The 16,299-nt window shown below is 69.6% G+C and overlaps 2 protein-coding genes across 6 annotated transcripts; one reads left to right on the top strand and one right to left on the bottom strand.

The window, feature by feature from the left end:
• Positions 1 to 679: 679 nt before the first annotated feature.
• On the bottom strand, positions 680 to 7,499 carry LOC123361589 (lysophosphatidic acid receptor 6-like). Of its 5 annotated transcripts, XM_045001583.1 has the most exons (4): positions 7,105 to 7,498; positions 5,256 to 5,609; positions 3,306 to 3,699; positions 680 to 2,984 (listed from the first exon to the last, which is right to left on the bottom strand). In XM_045001583.1, exons 1-4 carry the CDS (start codon positions 7,336 to 7,338, stop codon positions 2,620 to 2,622), a joined length of 1,347 nt encoding a protein of 448 aa, XP_044857518.1. In that variant the 5' UTR covers positions 7,339 to 7,498; the 3' UTR covers positions 680 to 2,619. The 5 variants fall into 5 exon arrangements, with proteins under 5 accessions (XP_044857518.1, XP_044857519.1, XP_044857517.1 ...); XM_045001584.1 differs by having other exon boundaries at positions 680 to 3,699; positions 5,256 to 5,288; positions 7,105 to 7,499; XM_045001582.1 differs by having other exon boundaries at positions 680 to 3,699.
• Positions 7,500 to 10,067: 2,568 nt separating this feature from the next.
• COPS6 (COP9 signalosome subunit 6) lies at positions 10,068 to 16,120 on the top strand. Its single transcript, XM_045001566.1, has 10 exons — positions 10,068 to 10,216; positions 10,942 to 11,067; positions 11,639 to 11,770; positions 12,391 to 12,479; positions 13,021 to 13,083; positions 13,542 to 13,589; positions 13,684 to 13,798; positions 14,632 to 14,724; positions 15,451 to 15,551; positions 15,946 to 16,120. The coding sequence occupies exons 1-10, from the start codon at positions 10,120 to 10,122 to the stop codon at positions 16,084 to 16,086; spliced, it is 1,005 nt and encodes a 334-aa protein (XP_044857501.1). The 5' UTR covers positions 10,068 to 10,119; the 3' UTR covers positions 16,087 to 16,120.
• Positions 16,121 to 16,299: the final 179 nt, after the last annotated feature.

Here is a 16,299-nt window from a genome sequence, read left to right as displayed (position 1 = left end):
CAGCCCAGTGCCCCCCCCCCGACCTGGGGAGGGGCCCTGGGAGCTGCGGGGGGGGACTCACCTTGCGCCGCCAATCGGGTCCCTGGGAGCAGCCGCAGCGTCCAGAGCCCCCGGCCCATCATGGGGGGGGGGACAACACAGACCTCATGTGCCCCCCACTCCCGCCCCGCAGCCCCCCCCCGCCGGTGCCCCCCACTCCCGCCCCGCAGCCCCCCCCGCTGGTGCCCCCCCGCCGGTGCCCCTCACCCCCCCGCAGCCCCCCCGTCGGTGTCCCCCACTCCCGCCCCGCATCCCCCCCCCGCCAGTGCCCCTCACTCCCGCCCCGCAGCCGCCCCCGCCAGTGCCCCCCCGCCGGTGCCCCTCGCTCCCGCCCCGCAGCCTCCCCCGCCGGTGCCCCCCCCTCCGGCCCCGCAGCCCCCCCCCGCCAGTGCCCCTCACTCCCGCCCCGCAGCCGCCCCCGCCAGTGCCCCCCCGCCGGTGCCTCATCCCCCCGCAGCCCCCCCCGTCGGTGCCCCCCACTCCCGACCCGCAGCCCCCCCCCCGCCGGTCCCCCCCACTCCCGCCCCGGGCTCCCAGGCAGGACGCGGGGAGGGACGGGGACGGAGCTGGGTGGCAACGTTGCTTTTACTTGGCAAAAGTGCAAAACGTACAAAAAAGAGCCGGGCCGGCGGGGGGGGGGGGGGGCAAGGAACCAAACACACCACAGGGAGGTTCCCCCACCACCCGGTCAGAGCCACACACGTCGCACGCACACAGCAGCACAACCAGCACCCCACAGTGTCACACACACACAGCAGCACAACCAGCACCCCAGTGTCGCACACACACAGCAGCACAACCAGCACCCTAGTGTCACACACACACTGCAGCACAACCAGCACCCCACAGTGTCGCACACACACAGCAGCACAACCAGCACCCTAGTGTCACACACACAACTAGCTGCAAGAGCCCCAACCATACACAGCCAACTCCCTCCACCCCAAGACACACAGATGCCAGCAGCCCCCTGCTCAGGGTCTGTCTCTCTGTTTCACGTACACACACACACACACACACACCCGTAATACGGCAGGGACAAGCCTCCCAAGTCGCACCCTTCCCCACAGGACAGTCCCACGCAGTGTCACAGCCCAGGAGACGCACACTCGGCCAGTCACGAGGATCAAACACACACACGCTCCTGTACCACGCACACAGACTCACAGCCTGGCACACACGCAGTCACACCTAGCACACCCGCAGACTCCCTCGCACGCACGCACACGTCCGGGCAATTCAGTGAGATCTGATGGTCCTGACAAATGGCAGCGTGAAGAGAGAGACACTGACCCTTCGGCCTTTGGCACACTCGTGCGCTCACACACAGAGACCCCAACCCCTCGGCCTTTGGCACACCTGTGCGCTCACACACACACACACGCTGACCCTTCGGCCTTTGGCATGGCCATGCGCTCACACACACGCACACGCTGACCCCTCGGCCTTTGGCACGCCCGCATGCTCACACACACACACACAGACCCCTCGGCCTTTGGCACGGCCGCGCGCTCTCACACACACACACGCTGACCCTTCGGCCTTTGGCACGCCCGTGCGCTCTCACACACACACACGCTGACCCTTCGGCCTTTGGCACGCCCGTGCTCTCTCACACACACAGACTCCAATCCCTCGGCCTTTGGCACGCCCGTGCGCTCTCACACACACACACGCCAACCCCTTGGCCTTTGGCACGGCCGCGCGCTCACACACACGCTGACCCCTCGGCCTTTGGCACGGCCGCGCGCTCACACACACGCTGACCCCTCGGCCTTTGGCACGGCCGCGCGCTCACACACACTCACACGCCGACCCCTCGGCCTTTGGCACGCCCGCGCGCTCTCACACACTCACACGCCGACCCCTCGGCCTTTGGCACGGCCGCGCGCTCACACACACGCACACACGCCGACCCCTCGGCCTTTGGCACGCCCGCGTGCTCACACACACGCACACGCTGACCCCTCGGCCTTTGGCACGGCCGCGCGCTCACACACACACACACACGCCGACCCCTCGGCCTTTGGCACGGCCGCGCGATCACACACACACACACACGCTGACCCCTCGGCCTTTGGCACGGCCGCGCGCTCACACACACACACACACGCCGACCCCTCGGCCTTTGGCACGCCCGCGCGCTCACACACACGCACACACGCCGACCCCTCGGCCTTTGGCACGCCCGCGTGCTCACACACATGCACACGCTGACCCCTCGGCCTTTGGCACGGCCGCGCGCTCACACACACACACACACGCCGACCCCTCGGCCTTTGGCACGGCCGCGCGCTCACACACACACACACACACGCCGACCCCTCGGCCTTTGGCACGCCCACGCGCTCACACACACGCACACGCCGACCCCTCGGCCTTTGGCACGGCCGCGCGCTCACACACACGCCCACACGACTGCGCACACGTAACGCTACACGGACGTACACACCCCAGTAACACTGTTCACCATCCCTCCCTTGTCCAGCAGCTGAGAACGCAGCAGCCCGGCTCCGAGGGGCCCCGGAGTCCACGGTGCAGCAAGCGGGGGGCGGGGGGGGGTCCATTAGTGTCTCCCCTTCAGGCCTTGTCGTGGGACGAGGTGCCTGTCACGGCCTGGGCCCCCCGGGAGGCCCCATTGTCCAGCGCCCGCAGCCCCGTGCCCTGGGTGTCGCCGGAGGAGGCCGGCCGGCCCGTGCAGCACCCGGCGCGGCAGGGCGGGCTCCAGGCGAAGCGCTCGGCCGCGCAGTAATAGACCAGCGGGTCCAGGCAGGCGTTGAGGCTGGTCAGGGCCATGGTGACGCGCCGGGCGACGTAGGTGCCGCGGAGGAGCCGGCAGCCCTGCAGCGCCCCGACGCGGCCCAGGGTGTGCACCACCTGGGTGAGGTGGTAGGGGGCGAAGCAGATCAGGAAGACGGCCAGCACCACCAGCACGGTGCGCAGCGCCTTGCGCCGGGCGGCCCGCGAGCCGGGCGCCATGCCGGGCGTGTCCAGCAGGCGGCGGGCGATGAGCGGGTAGCAGACGCCGATGACCGTCAGCGGCAGCAGGAAGCCGACGGCGGCGGCGAAGAGGCTGACGCCCGAGATGCGGCCCCTCCAGGAGTCGCTGGAGAAGTTCTCCAGGCAGGCCAGGCGCCCGTCGGGGAAGGGGCGGGTCAGGGGCCCGCGCAGCGCCAGGTACAGGCCGGCGGCGGCCAGCAGGGCCCAGACGGCCAGGCAGGCGGCCACGCGGTAGAGAGGCCGGCGCAGGCGCAGCGAGCGCAGCGGGTGCACCACGGCCACGTAGCGCTCCAGGCAGATGCAGCTGAGGAAGAGGGAGCTGCCGTACAGGTTGGCGTAGAAGAGGGAGCCGGTGAGCTTGCACGTGGCCTCGCCGAAGGGCCAGTCGTTGCGCAGGGCGTGGTAGCCGGCCCGGAAGGGCAGCGTCAGCACGAAGAGCAGGTCGAGGGCCGCCAGGTTGGCCAGGAAGACGTTGGCCGGGGCGGTGGCCGTCCGGGTGCGCAGGAAATACCAGAGCACGGACCCGTTCCCGGCCAGGCCCAGCACGAAGACCAGGCTGTAAACCACGGGGAACAGCACGTACTGGAAGTCGGCCCGTTCCCCGCAGCCCGTCTCGTTGGGGGGCGGCACCGAGGCGTTGGGGGGCGCGGTCCAGCCAGGCTGGGGGGGGAGAGAGGGGAGGAGGTTAAAACCCACGCAGAGCCCCCACTCCTGACTTGCAGCCCCCCAGCCCGGCCGGCGCCTCCCAGCTCGGCTAGTGCCCCCCACTCCCGACCCGCAGCCCCCCCAGCCCAGCCATGGCCCCCCCCGCTCGGATAGTGCCCCCCACTCCCGACCCGCAGCCCCCCCAGCTCGGCCAGGGCCCCCCCCAGCTCGGCCAGGGCCCCCCACTCCCAACTCGCAGCCCCCCAGCCCGGCTATGGCCCCCCCCCAGCCCGGCAATGCCCCCCCCCCGCTCGGATAGTGCCCCCCACTCCCGACCCGCAGCCCCGCTACATTCACACTGCAGCTGGTTTTGTGGCTTACAGCTGGGCTGGGGCCCAGGAATCTCTCTCGTTTCTGTCCCAGAGAAGGGTCCCGGGGGTGAGGGGGGGCTGTGTCCCTGGGGGCCCCTTTAGTGCCCAAGAACTGGGCTCCCCCCATGCAGGCAGGGGGCTGGGGACCCTGCCGGGCTGCCCAGGGGTTTCCCCGAGGAGGCTGGGAGGGAGGATGCCAGGAATGCCCGGGGCGTGTGGGCGGGGGAGCTGGCAGCGAGGACAGTGTCGCAACCCAAATGCTGCTTAACGGGATGTGAACCCTGCTGCCCACACAGGCGGGGCTGCCGCTGTGCGCGGGGGGGGGGGGCAGCGGGGACCCGGGGGCAGAGCCAGGCTGCGACGGGCACCAGCTGGCAGAGAATTCCCTCTGCCTGCTCCAAACCCCCATCACCCGGCTGCCCACAGGACGCCTGGGTTCTCCCCCCGGCGCTGGGAGGGGAGTGGGGGCTGGTGGGTCAGAGCAGGGGGGGCTGGGAGCCAGGACTCCTGGGTTCTCTCCCCGGCGCTGGGAGGGGAGTGGGGGCTGGTGGGTGAGAGCTGGGGGGGGCTGGGAGCCAGGACTCCTGGGTTCTCTCCCCAGCTCTGGGAGGGGAGTGGGGACTGGTGGGTCAGAGCAGAGGGGGCTGGGAGCCCGGACTCCTGGGTTCTCTCCCCAGCTCTGGGAGGGGAGTGGGGTCTCCTGGGATACCTCTGGATGTCCATTCTCCACGTAACACCCCCACACCCTGTTCTGAACCCTGCTCAGCCCCGATACCCAGTGGCAGGTAGTTCCACTGGCTGCTGGGTGAAATGAGCTGCCCAAGGTCAGAGATTGAGCCCCGGGACAGGACACCCCGGGGGTCAGGATGCAGGCGATGGGGGGAGAAACTCCCCCCAAGTGTCAGGTCTGAGGTAACCTGCCCCCAGGGCCCCTCTCCTTCCCTCACTGCATCCCACAACCCCTTGTTCCCGTAGCTGGATGGGGGAACCCCAACCCCCTTCTCCACCACGGTGCCTCCCTCTGCCCCGTCTCCCCCAAACTCCCCACGCAGCCGCTCAGCACCTGGGTGGGGCCCCACTCCCCTTCCTCTCCCAGTGTAGCCCAGCCCCGGGCATCCCTCCCTTCTCCCAGCTGTCCTAGACCCAGGGACCCCCTGCCCACCCCATCCCAGCCAGGCCCCCCGACCGGCTTGGACTCACCCCGTCCATGGGAACCAGGATCCTGCCGCTTCTCTGGGGAGAGTCCAGGCTCAGACTGGGCTGGGCTGCTCCACGTGCCCTGTCCCGTCCCCCACAAGCCAGGGAGGAGGCTGGGGGGGGGGAGTGAGAACGTCCTAATCCCGCCCCCGGGCCAGGGAGGAGATTCCCCAGGGGGAGGGGAGAACACCCTAACCCTGGCGGGGTGGGGGCTGATCCCTGATAAGACCAGCCCCGGGGGGGCTGCCGGGGGTCCCAGCAAGGCATCGCTTGGGGCGTCCCTGCGTCCGGGGCGAGGCTGCTGGCCCCATGGCCGAGGGGCACCAGGTCTGTCCCTGGATCTGGCGGCTCCTCTCCCTTTGGGGTGAAAGTGTCAACCGACGGGCGTTACACGGTACGTACGGCCTGGCCGCTGTCTGCCACCTGCGGGGGGTTACCTGGTCCCTGTGCACAGGCACTGGCACCCCCTGCCCCACACACACACCCCCTGAACGCTCACTCACCTACACACACGAGTCACAGACACGAATGCACACTGATGCACTGCACACACACTCACAGCCGTGTAAACAGACACCCTCGCACCATAACAAACACAAACACACAAAGGTACATCCCCCCCCATGCTCACTCACCTACACACACTGCACACACATTCACAGCCGTGTAAACAGACACCCTCGCACCATAACAAACACAAACACACAAAGGTACACCCCCCCAATGCTCACTCACCTAAACACACTGCACACACATTCACAGCCGTGTAAACAGACACCCTCGCACCATAACAAACACACAAAGGTACACACACACACCCTGCAGATCAACACATTCCCACTCTGTTCCTGCACACCCTCACTCATGCACACCCCATACACCTCCATTCACACCCACCTGCAGGCCTTACACACTTGCACCAACACCCACGCCCGCCCCCCCACTCAGCCTGACACACCCAACCTGCGATTGGGTGGCTTTTCCACCTCTCCCCCAATTTGGCACAAAGCATTTTTGGCTGATTTCCCCGCAGGCCGGGCCAGGGGGGCGGGAAACCCCATCCTGTCCCCCTCCACCCCGGGGGGAGGCTGACGGGAAACACAGCCCCAGGGCTGGGAAATTCCCATTATTAAGTAACCGGATTGTTTGCAAAATGCATCGGAGCCCAGCTTCCTGCTGCTGTGGGTGTGACATTGTGGTGGGGGGGTGCGAATGTGGTATGTGATTGTGGGGTGGTTGTCCACGTGAGGGGGCGGGTGTGAACGTGCTGTGATGCTCCAGGCCGGGTGGTACGAGGAAGTGGCACTGAACGGGAGGAGGGGGCAGAGTTGGGGCGGGCACTTTGGGGAAGGGGTTGGAATGGGGGTGGGGGGGCACCTGTGACAGTGGGCTGTGTGTGTCTGTGATGGGGGTGTGCCAGAGTGCGGTGTGCATGCAGGTGTATCTGGGACGGGGTGTGTGGCCGGGCAGGACTGTGACATACGTGTGCACGTGTCTGGGGCGGGGGTGTGTGTGTGTTTGTTGCAGGGGGGGTGTGCGGCTGTGTGTGTGGCGTGTGTGTCTCCGTGATGAGGCGCCCTGGACGCCCCATCTTCCAGTCCCCCCAAGCAGACGGCCAGTCTCCAGCCGCCCCCTCATGCTCCTCCTCCTTCTCTGTGTCGCGCTTCCCAGGCCAAAGGTGTCACCTGGTCGCACCTCCCGTCCTGGCTCTCAGGTTACGCAGGTGCAAACAGCTTCACCTGCCCCAGGGCCTCAGCAAAATCACACCCCCAATTCCCATCCCCGAAGTAGTGGGGCAGCACACAGGGAAACTGAGGCACACACAGGATTAGTATAGCACAGTAAGACTCACGTGCAACATAAGATGAATAAAACCCGACTTCGTCATACATGGTTGTGGGGGTCTGACGGTGTGACGTGGTGTGTGGTTGTCAGGGGGTGTGTGTGATAGTGTTTGTGTGGGTGTGATGGGGTGACGGGGGTGTGGGTCTGTGGGTGTGACAGGTTGGGTGTCTGTGTGGGTGTGGATGTGACAGAGTGTCACAGACTCACAGGTTGTGCCCGCTCTTGACCTCATGTGGTCCATGGGGGGGGGTGGGGGTGTCTGTGTGTGTGGGTGGCGGTATGTGTGCGGGTGACAGGGTGGGGGTGACAGAGTGTCTGTGTGAGACACGGTGTGTGACAGGGTGTCTGTATGTAGAGGTGTGTGTGACAGGGTGTGGGGGTGTCTGTGTGGGGGTGTGTGACAGGGTGTCTGTGGGTGGGTGTCTGTGTGTGTGGGGTGACAGGACGTGTGGGGGTGTCTGTGTGTGTGGGTGGCGGTATGTGTGCGGGTGACAGGGTGGGGGTGACAGGGTGTCTGTGTGAGACACGGTGTGTGACAGGGTGTCTGTATGTAGAGGTGTGTGTGACAGGGTGTGGGGGTGTCTGTGTGGGGGTGTGTGACAGGGTGTCTGTGGGTGGGTGTCTGTGTGTGGGGGGTGACAGGACGTGTGGGGGTGTCTGTGTGTGTGGGTGGCGGTATGTGTGCGGGTGACAGGGTGGGGGTGACAGGGTGTGGGGGTGTCTGTGTGGGGGGTGACAGGACGTGTGGGGGTGTCTGTGTGTGTGGGTGGCGGTATGTGTGCGGGTGACAGGGTGGGGGTGACAGGGTGTCTGTGTGAGACACGGTGTGTGACAGGGTGTCTGTATGTAGAGGTGGGGGGTGGCGGTATGCGTGGGGGTGTCTGTGTGGGGGTGTGTGACAGGGTGTCTGTGGGTGGGTGTCTGTGTGGGGGGTGACAGGACGTGTGGGGGTGTCTGTGTGTGGGTGGGTGGCGGTATGGGTGCGGGTGACAGGGTGGGGGTGACAGGGTGTCTGTGTGAGACACGGTGTGTGACAGGGTGTCTGTATGTAGAGGTGGGGGGTGGCGGTATGCGTGGGGGTGTCTGTGTGGGGGTGTGTGACAGGGTGTCTGTGGGTGGGTGTCTGTGTGGGGGGTGACAGGACGTGTGGGGGTGTCTGTGTGTGTGGGTGGCGGTATGTGTGCGGGTGACAGGGTGGGGGTGACAGGGTGTCTGTGTGAGACACGGTGTGTGACAGGGTGTCTGTATGTAGAGGTGGGGGGTGGCGGTATGCGTGGGGGTGTCTGTGTGGGGGTGTGTGACAGGGTGTCTGTGGGTGGGTGTCTGTGTGTGTGGGGTGACAGGACGTGTGGGGGTGTCTGTGTGTGTGGGTGGCGGTATGTGTGCGGGTGACAGGGTGGGGGTGACAGGGTGTCTGTGTGAGACACGGTGTGTGACAGGGTGTCTGTATGTAGAGGTGTGTGTGACAGGGTGTGGGGGTGTCTGTGTGGGGGTGTGTGACAGGGTGTCTGTGGGTGGGTGTCTGTGTGTGGGGGGTGACAGGACGTGTGGGGGTGTCTGTGTGTGTGGGTGGCGGTATGTGTGCGGGTGACAGGGTGGGGGTGACAGGGTGTGGGGGTGTCTGTGTGGGGGGTGACAGGACGTGTGGGGGTGTCTGTGTGTGTGGGTGGCGGTATGTGTGCGGGTGACAGGGTGGGGGTGACAGGGTGTCTGTGTGAGACACGGTGTGTGACAGGGTGTCTGTATGTAGAGGTGGGGGGTGGCGGTATGCGTGGGGGTGTCTGTGTGGGGGTGTGTGACAGGGTGTCTGTGGGTGGGTGTCTGTGTGGGGGGTGACAGGACGTGTGGGGGTGTCTGTGTGTGTGTGGGTGGGGGTGGGTGTGCGGGTGACAGGCGGGGGGTGACAGGGTGTCTGTGTGAGACACGGTGTGTGACAGGGTGTCTGTATGTAGAGGTGGGGGGTGGCGGTATGCGTGGGGGTGTCTGTGTGGGGGTGTGTGACAGGGTGTCTGTGGGTGGGTGTCTGTGTGGGGGGTGACAGGACGTGTGGGGGTGTCTGTGTGTGTGGGTGGCGGTATGTGTGCGGGTGACAGGGTGGGGGTGACAGGGTGTCTGTGTGAGACACGGTGTGTGACAGGGTGTCTGTATGTAGAGGTGGGGGGTGGCGGTATGCGTGGGGGTGTCTGTGTGGGGGTGTGTGACAGGGTGTCTGTGGGTGGGTGTCTGTGTGTGTGGGGTGACAGGACGTGTGGGGGTGTCTGTGTGTGTGGGTGGCGGTATGTGTGCGGGTGACAGGGTGGGGGTGACAGGGTGTCTGTGTGAGACACGGTGTGTGACAGGGTGTCTGTATGTAGAGGTGGGGGGTGGCGGTATGCGTGGGGGTGTCTGTGTGGGGGTGTGTGACAGGACGTGTGGGGGTGTCTGGGTGTGTGGGTGACGGTATGTGGGGGGGTGTCGGGGGGGTGCAGACAGTCTCGGGGGGGGCAGGGCTGGGGGGGTCCCGGGGCGGTTCGGGGGAGGCGGGATTGGGCCCGGGGGGGCGGCTCCGGGGGGGAGGGAGGCGCGGGGGGGTCCCAGGGGGCGGGGCCCGGGGGGCGGTTCCGGGGGGGGGAGGGAGGCGCGGGGGGGTCCCAGGGGGCGGGGCCCGGGGGCGGTTCCGGGGGGGGGAAGGAGGCGCGGGGGGGTCCCAGGGGCGGGGCCCGGGGGGGGCAGCAGCAGCCGCCGCGGCGGGAACCGAGGAGTCCAGGCTGAAGCCCCGGGTCCCTCTGCGCATGCGCGGACCCGCCCCGCAGACTCCTGTGGTAAAGGAGCGGGAAGGAACCCGCCCTCGTCTATATTGCGCATGCGCCGCCGCGGCGCCTTTGCAAGTGCGCATGCTCCGGAGGCCGCCGGTCTCCCGCCCTCCTGCCGCGCATGCACCAGGGAGCGTCGCGGAGGGGGCGGGGCTTCCCAAAGCGGCCGCGGTGGGGCGCAGGCGCAGATAGCGGGCTACGGCGGCCGGGCCGGGACACACCGCGTCAAGATGGCAGCGGCGGCAGCGGCGGCGGCCGGTGCCTCCTGCTCGGCGGCGGGGAGCAACGGGGGCTCCGGGGCCGGCGGGATGGAGGTGGACGCGGCAGGTACCGGCCCCGCCGGGCGGGGACAGGGCGGAGCTGGAGGGGGCAGCGAGACCCCGCCCCGTTCCCTGTGGGCCCCGCCCCCCCGTTACACCCGCACGCGCAGACCCCGCCCCTTCCCCTCGGGCCCCGCCCCCTCGGGAACCTGCCGCACGCGCAGGCCCCGCCCCTTCCCCTAAGGCCACGCCCCCTCGGGAACCTGCCGCACGCGCAGGCCCCGCCCCTTCCCCCCGGGCCGCGCCCCCTCGGGAAACTGCCGCACGCGCAGGCCCCGCCCCTTCCCCTCGGGCCACGCCCCCTCGGGAACCTGCCGCACGCGCAGGCCCCGCCCCTTCCCCTCGGGCCACGCCCCCTCGGGAACCTGCCGCGCGCGCAGGCCCCGCCCCTTCCCCTCGGGCCACGCCCCCTCGGGAAACTGCCGCACGCGCAGGCCCCGCCCCCTCACTCTCTGGCCACGCCCCCTGAATCCCCTCTGCGTATAGACCCCGCCCCCTCCCCTCGGGCCACGCCCCACTCCTAGGGGCCCCGCCCTCTCAGAGGCTCCCTCTCCTCCGCCCCGCCCCACATAGGCCACGCCCCTCCGAGACCCCAACCCCTCTCATGGGCCCCGCCCCCTCCCCCTGGCCCCGCCCCCACGGAGCCCCCCCAGCAGGGTCCCCCCACATGGGGTCTCACAGTGGGGGTCCCCCCCCCCCCCCCGCTGACCGGGTCTCCCCCCCCCCCCGCAGTGCTCCCCACCGTCATGGCGTCGGGCGTGACGGGCAGCGTCTCGGTGGCCCTGCACCCGCTGGTGATCCTCAACATCTCCGACCACTGGATCCGCATGCGCTCGCAGGAGGGGCGCCCCGTGCAAGGTACCCGCCGGGGGCCCTCCCTCCCCCCTGGGCGCAGGCCGGGCCCCCCGCCGCCCCCCCTGCTCCGGCCGCCTCCAGCTCAGGGTACCTGGACGCAGACGAGGCCTCCTGGCGCCCCCCTGCTCCAGTAACCGCCAGCCCAGGGCCCCCGCATGCAGGCCAGGCCTCCCAGCACCCACCCACCCACCACCACCCCCCGGCCCGGCAGCTGCTCGCCCAGGGCCCAGCCGTGTCCCCCGTTCCCGTCACCTGGCTGGGTCCCGTCCCTGCCGACCCGTCCCCCTGTTCCCTTCACGTCCCCTCTGGAGAGTCGGCGCCCACCTTCCCCCTAGGCCTCTGGCCCTGCCGGGCTGGCGGAGGCTGTGGGGGCTTCTGCCGCTAAGGCTGCATTAGAAGGAGTCGTGTCTCCCCCCTGCACCCACCGAGCCAGCCAGGGAGGGAGGGTCCAGCCCGTGGAGCAGCGGGTTCCCGTATCTACAGCTGTGGGGACCGAGCGGCCAGGCAGGCCGGGTTGGGGGGGCCGGACCCAGGCTTCCTGCCCCCCGTAACGCCCCTGCCCCGTGGCTGCCAGTGATCGGGGCGCTGATCGGGCGGCAGGAGGGCCGGAACATCGAGGTGATGAACTCCTTCGAGCTGCTGGCGCACGCGGTGGAGGAGAACGTCGTCATCGACAAGGAGTACTACTACACCAAGGAGGAGCAGTGTGAGTGTGGGGGGGCTCTCGCGCCCGCGGGCAGCGCCCGAGCACGGCCGGTGGGTTCGGAATGGGGGGGCTCCGTCGACGAGCCCCCGGTGCGGTGCTGTGGCAGGGGGCCGGCGGGTAACCGGGGCGTGGGGAGCAGGAGCAGGGAGGGGATTTTACCCCTGCACGCGGGGCAGGACGGGGCTGCTTCTGGGGCTTCTCCGGGGAGACGCTCACCCCCCCGGCCGGCGTTCGGTGCCAGCCAGCAGCCGGGGTGATTCGGTGACGGGACGGAAGCGCCTCCGTGGGTGGGGAGAGGGTCCCGGGCTCTGAGCATGAGCAGAACAAGGGCCGGTGGACGCTAAACCCGGAGCAGCGCAGGTTAAAAAGGGGGCGCAGCTCCCCGGCCGGGGGGTGAGTCACCCTTCAGCCCTCCTGGGGCGGCGGAGGGGGGGGGAGATGGTTCCAGTCCAGGCGCATCCAGCTGAACACGCCCGGAATGGGGGAACTGGGCGAGAGTCCCCGGCCGGCGCAGGATCAAATGGGTCCTGCTGGCCTGACCGTCTGTGGAGCCCTGAGTTGGGGGAGCTGGGATCTGCCCCCACCCACTAACCGTGCTCCTCTCTGTCCCCACCACCCAGTCAAACAGGTCTTCAAGGATATGGAGTTCCTGGGCTGGTACACGACGGGGGGCCCCCCGGACCAGTCTGACATCCACGTCCATAAACAGGTCAGGCCGCACTCCCCTCCCAGAGCCGGGGACAGAACCCAGGAGTCCTGGCTCCCAGCCCCCACTGCTGTAACCCATCAGCCCCCACTCCCCTCCCAGAGCCGGGGAGAGAACCCAGGAGTCCTAGCTCCCAGCCCCCACTGCTCTAACCCACCAGCCCCCACTCCCCTCCCAGAGCCGGGGAGAGAACCCAGGAGTCCTAGCTCCCAGCCCCCACCCTGCTCTCACCCCCCAGCCCTCCCAGAGCCAGGGAGAGAACCCAGGAGTCCTGGCTCCCAGCCCCCACCCTGCTCTAACCCACCAGCCCCCACTCCCTTCCCAGAGCTGGGGAGAGAACCCAGGAGTCCTGGCTCCCAGCTACCTCCACCCCCCACTAGGCACTAGTGGGAGCTGCCATTTCCAAATCCCGTGGCAGGGGAGGGACCCTGGTACATTGGGGGTCTTTGGGGGAGCCCCTGGGTGCCCGCCCTGGAGTGTGTGGGGTGGGGCGGGGGGCAGCCGAGCGGGCCCCAGGCTGACGGTCGCCTTTCCCCGAGCCCAGGTGTGCGAGATCATCGAGAGCCCCCTCTTCCTGAAGCTGAACCCCATGACCAAGCACACGGACGTGAGTACCCCCCGCCCCCCACAGCCGCATCCAGAGGGGGCTGCCTGGGAAACCAGCCCCAAGTGTGGCTCGAGGGTGTCCGTCCTGCCTGCGTATGGAACTGCCCTTCACTTCCTGTCTCAAACCGCCGCTCAGTAGCCCCCGCGCCCTGATCCCGGCGCCGGGTGAGGGGTCCCGGTCTGAACAGACCCCGTGCTCCACCCCAGAGGGGCCACGTCCCCGCGCCAGGTCCCCATAATCCCAGCCCAGCACCCCGCCCCAGGCAAGGGGTCCCCGTAAACCTGGTCCCTGCCCCGCCCCAGCGGCAGCTGCGTCTCCGCGCCAGGCGAGGGGCCCCCGTAAATGCAGCCCCTGCCCCATCCCAGAGGGGCCGCGTCCCAGCCTGCCCCCCCCCCCCGCTGTGGGGCGCGGCAGCTGTCGGCGGCGCTATCGGGATGTTTCTCGCTCTCTCTCCCCAGCTGCCCGTCAGTGTCTTTGAGTCCGTGATCGACATCATCAATGGAGAGGTAAGTCCCCCCCCCGCCCCCCGCGCTGCGCATTTTCCCCGGGGGGGAGGGGCTGGTGCCGGCCCAGGCCCCCCTGACCCCCCCTCGCCCGCAGGCCACCATGCTGTTCGCGGAGCTGACCTACACGCTGGCCACGGAGGAGGCGGAGCGCATCGGGGTCGACCACGTGGCCCGAATGACGGCGACCGGCAGCGGGGAGAACTCCACGGGTGAGTGGGGGGGGGGGACCCCCAGGGGTGCATGTGTGGGGAATGCTGGGGGCGGGGGATGCTGGGGGTGTGGGGGGGACCCCCCAGGGGTGCGGGTGTGGGGAATGCTGGGGGCGGGGGACCCCCCAGGGGTGCGTGTGGGGGATGCTGGGGGCGGGGGAGGCTGGGGGTGTGTGGGGGGGACCCCCCAGGGGTGTGGGTGTGGGGAATGCTGGGGGCGGGGGACCCCCCAGGGGTGCGTGTGGGGGATGCTGGGGGCGGGGGATGCTGGGGGTGTGTGGGGGGGAACCCCCCAGGGGTGCATGTGTGGGGGATGCTGGGGGCGGGGGACCCCCCAGGGGTGTGGGTGTGGGGGATGCTGGGGGCGGGGGACGCTGGGGTTGTGTGGGGGGGACCCCCCCAGGGGTGCAGGTGTGGGGGATGCTGGGGGCGGGGGACCCCCCAGGGGTGCGGGTGTGGGGGATGCTGGGGGCGGGGGGCTCCCCGGGTGAGCGGAGGGTGGGACCCAGGGGTGCCTGTGTGGAGAATGCTGGGGGTGGGGGACGCTAGGGGTGTGGGGGGGGACCCCCCAGGGGTGCCTGTGTGGGGCATGCTGGGGGCAGGGGGCCCCAGGGGTGAGCGTGGGGGGGATGCTGGGGGGGGCCCAGGGACACGTGTGTGGGGGACACTGGGGGCAGAGGACTCCAGGGGTGAGTGGGTGGGGACCCCCAGGCATGCAGGTGTGGGGGAGGCGGGGGGCCCCAGAGGCGAGCGGGGGGGGACATGCTGTGGGGGGACCCCAGGGGCGCGTCTCCGGGGGGCGGAGCCGCCTGACCCCGCCCTCTCGCCCGCAGTGGCCGAGCACCTGATCGCCCAGCACAGCGCCATCAAGATGCTGCACAGTCGGGTCAGGCTGATCCTGGAGTACGTCAAGGCCTCGGAGGCGGGTGAGGGCCTGGCCTGTGCCCCTCGACCCCCCCCCCCTTCAGTTCATCAGCCCCCCCAGCTCTGACGCTGATCCCCCGGCCCTGCTGTGCCAGGCCTGGCCTGTGCCCCTCGACCCCCCCCCCCCCAGCTCTGACGCTGATCCCCCGGCCCTGGTGTGCCAGGCCTGGCCTGTGCCCCTCGACCCCCCCCCAGTGACGCTGATCCCCCAGCCCTGCTGTGCCAGGCCTGGCCTGTGCCCCTCGACCCCCCCCCAGTGACGCTGATCCCCTGGCCCTGCTGTGCCAGGCCTGGCCGGTGCCCCTCGTCCCCCCCCCCCTGACGCCGTTCCCCCGGCCCTGCTGTGCCTGGCCTGGCCAGTGGCCCTCGACCCCCCCCCCCCCAGTGACGCTGATCCCCCGGCCCTGCTGTGCCAGGCCTGGGCTGTGCCCCTCGACCCCCCCCCCCCAGTGACGCTGATCCCCCGGCCCCGCTGTGCCCGGCCTGGCCTGTGCCCCTTGACCCACCCCCCTTCCGGTCGCCAGCCCCCCCCCAGCCCTGACACTGATCCCCCCCGCCCTGGTGGGCCAGGCCTGGCCTGTGCCCCTCAACCCCCCCCCCCCCCAGCCCTGACGCTGATCCCCCGGCCCTGGTGGGCCCGGCCTGGGCTGTCCCCCATCTCCCCCCAGGTGGGGCAGGGTCCAGGGTGCTGCCCCCTGTAACCGTCTCTCCCCGCCCCCCACCCCCAGGCGAGGTGCCCTTCAACCACGAGATCCTGCGTGAAGCCTACGCCCTGTGCCACTGCCTGCCCGTCCTCAGCACCAACAAGTTCAAGACGGACTTCTACGACGTGAGGGGCGGGCTGGGGGCAGGGGGGTCCGGGGGGCGGGCGGAGTTCGGGGGGTGTCTGGGCCGGGGCAGGCAGGGAGCAGGGTGTCTGGGCTGGGGGAGGCAGGGGGCCGGGTGTCTGGGCCGGGGGGTGTCTGGCTTGGGGTGGCGGGGACCAGTGGGGTGTGTACTAGGGTGGGGGGGGGCGGGAAGGCATCTCCCCAGGGCTGGGGGGGCAGGAAGGCGTCTCCCCAGGGCTGGGGGGGGATTGGGGGGGTGGGAAGGCATCTCCCCAGGGCTGGGGGGGCAGGAAGGCGTCTCCCGAGGGTGAGGGGCGATTGGGGGGGCGGGAAGGCGTCTCCCGAGGGGCGGGGCAGCCACGTGTCACTAACCCCCTCCGCCCCCCCCCCCCCCAGCAATGCAACGACGTGGGGCTCATGGCCTACCTGGGCACCATCACCAAAACCTGCAACACCATGAACCAGTTCGTCAACAAGTTCAACATCCTGTACGACCGGCAGGGCCTGGGGCGCCGCATGCGGGGGCTCTTCTTCTGACACCCCCCCCCCCAATAAACGCCTGCTGGAGAGACGCCGGCGCCTGCTCACTGCCGCCCCCCCCCCCCGACCGGCTATGGGGCACGAGGGCGCAGCGTGGGGCGGCTGGCCTGGCCCCCGCAAGGGCTCACAGGGAGCAGGGCCTAGGCACCAACCCCCCACCAGTGCTTTGCGGGGGGGTCCGCGCCTCCCCCAGCAGCACCACTCGGCTCA

Source organism: Mauremys mutica, unplaced genomic scaffold (assembly GCF_020497125.1).
Source record: "Mauremys mutica isolate MM-2020 ecotype Southern unplaced genomic scaffold, ASM2049712v1 Super-Scaffold_328, whole genome shotgun sequence".
NCBI lineage: Eukaryota > Metazoa > Chordata > Testudines > Geoemydidae > Mauremys > Mauremys mutica.
The sequence above is the reverse complement of the archived record's forward strand: the minus strand, read 5'-3'. Positions and strand labels throughout refer to the sequence as shown.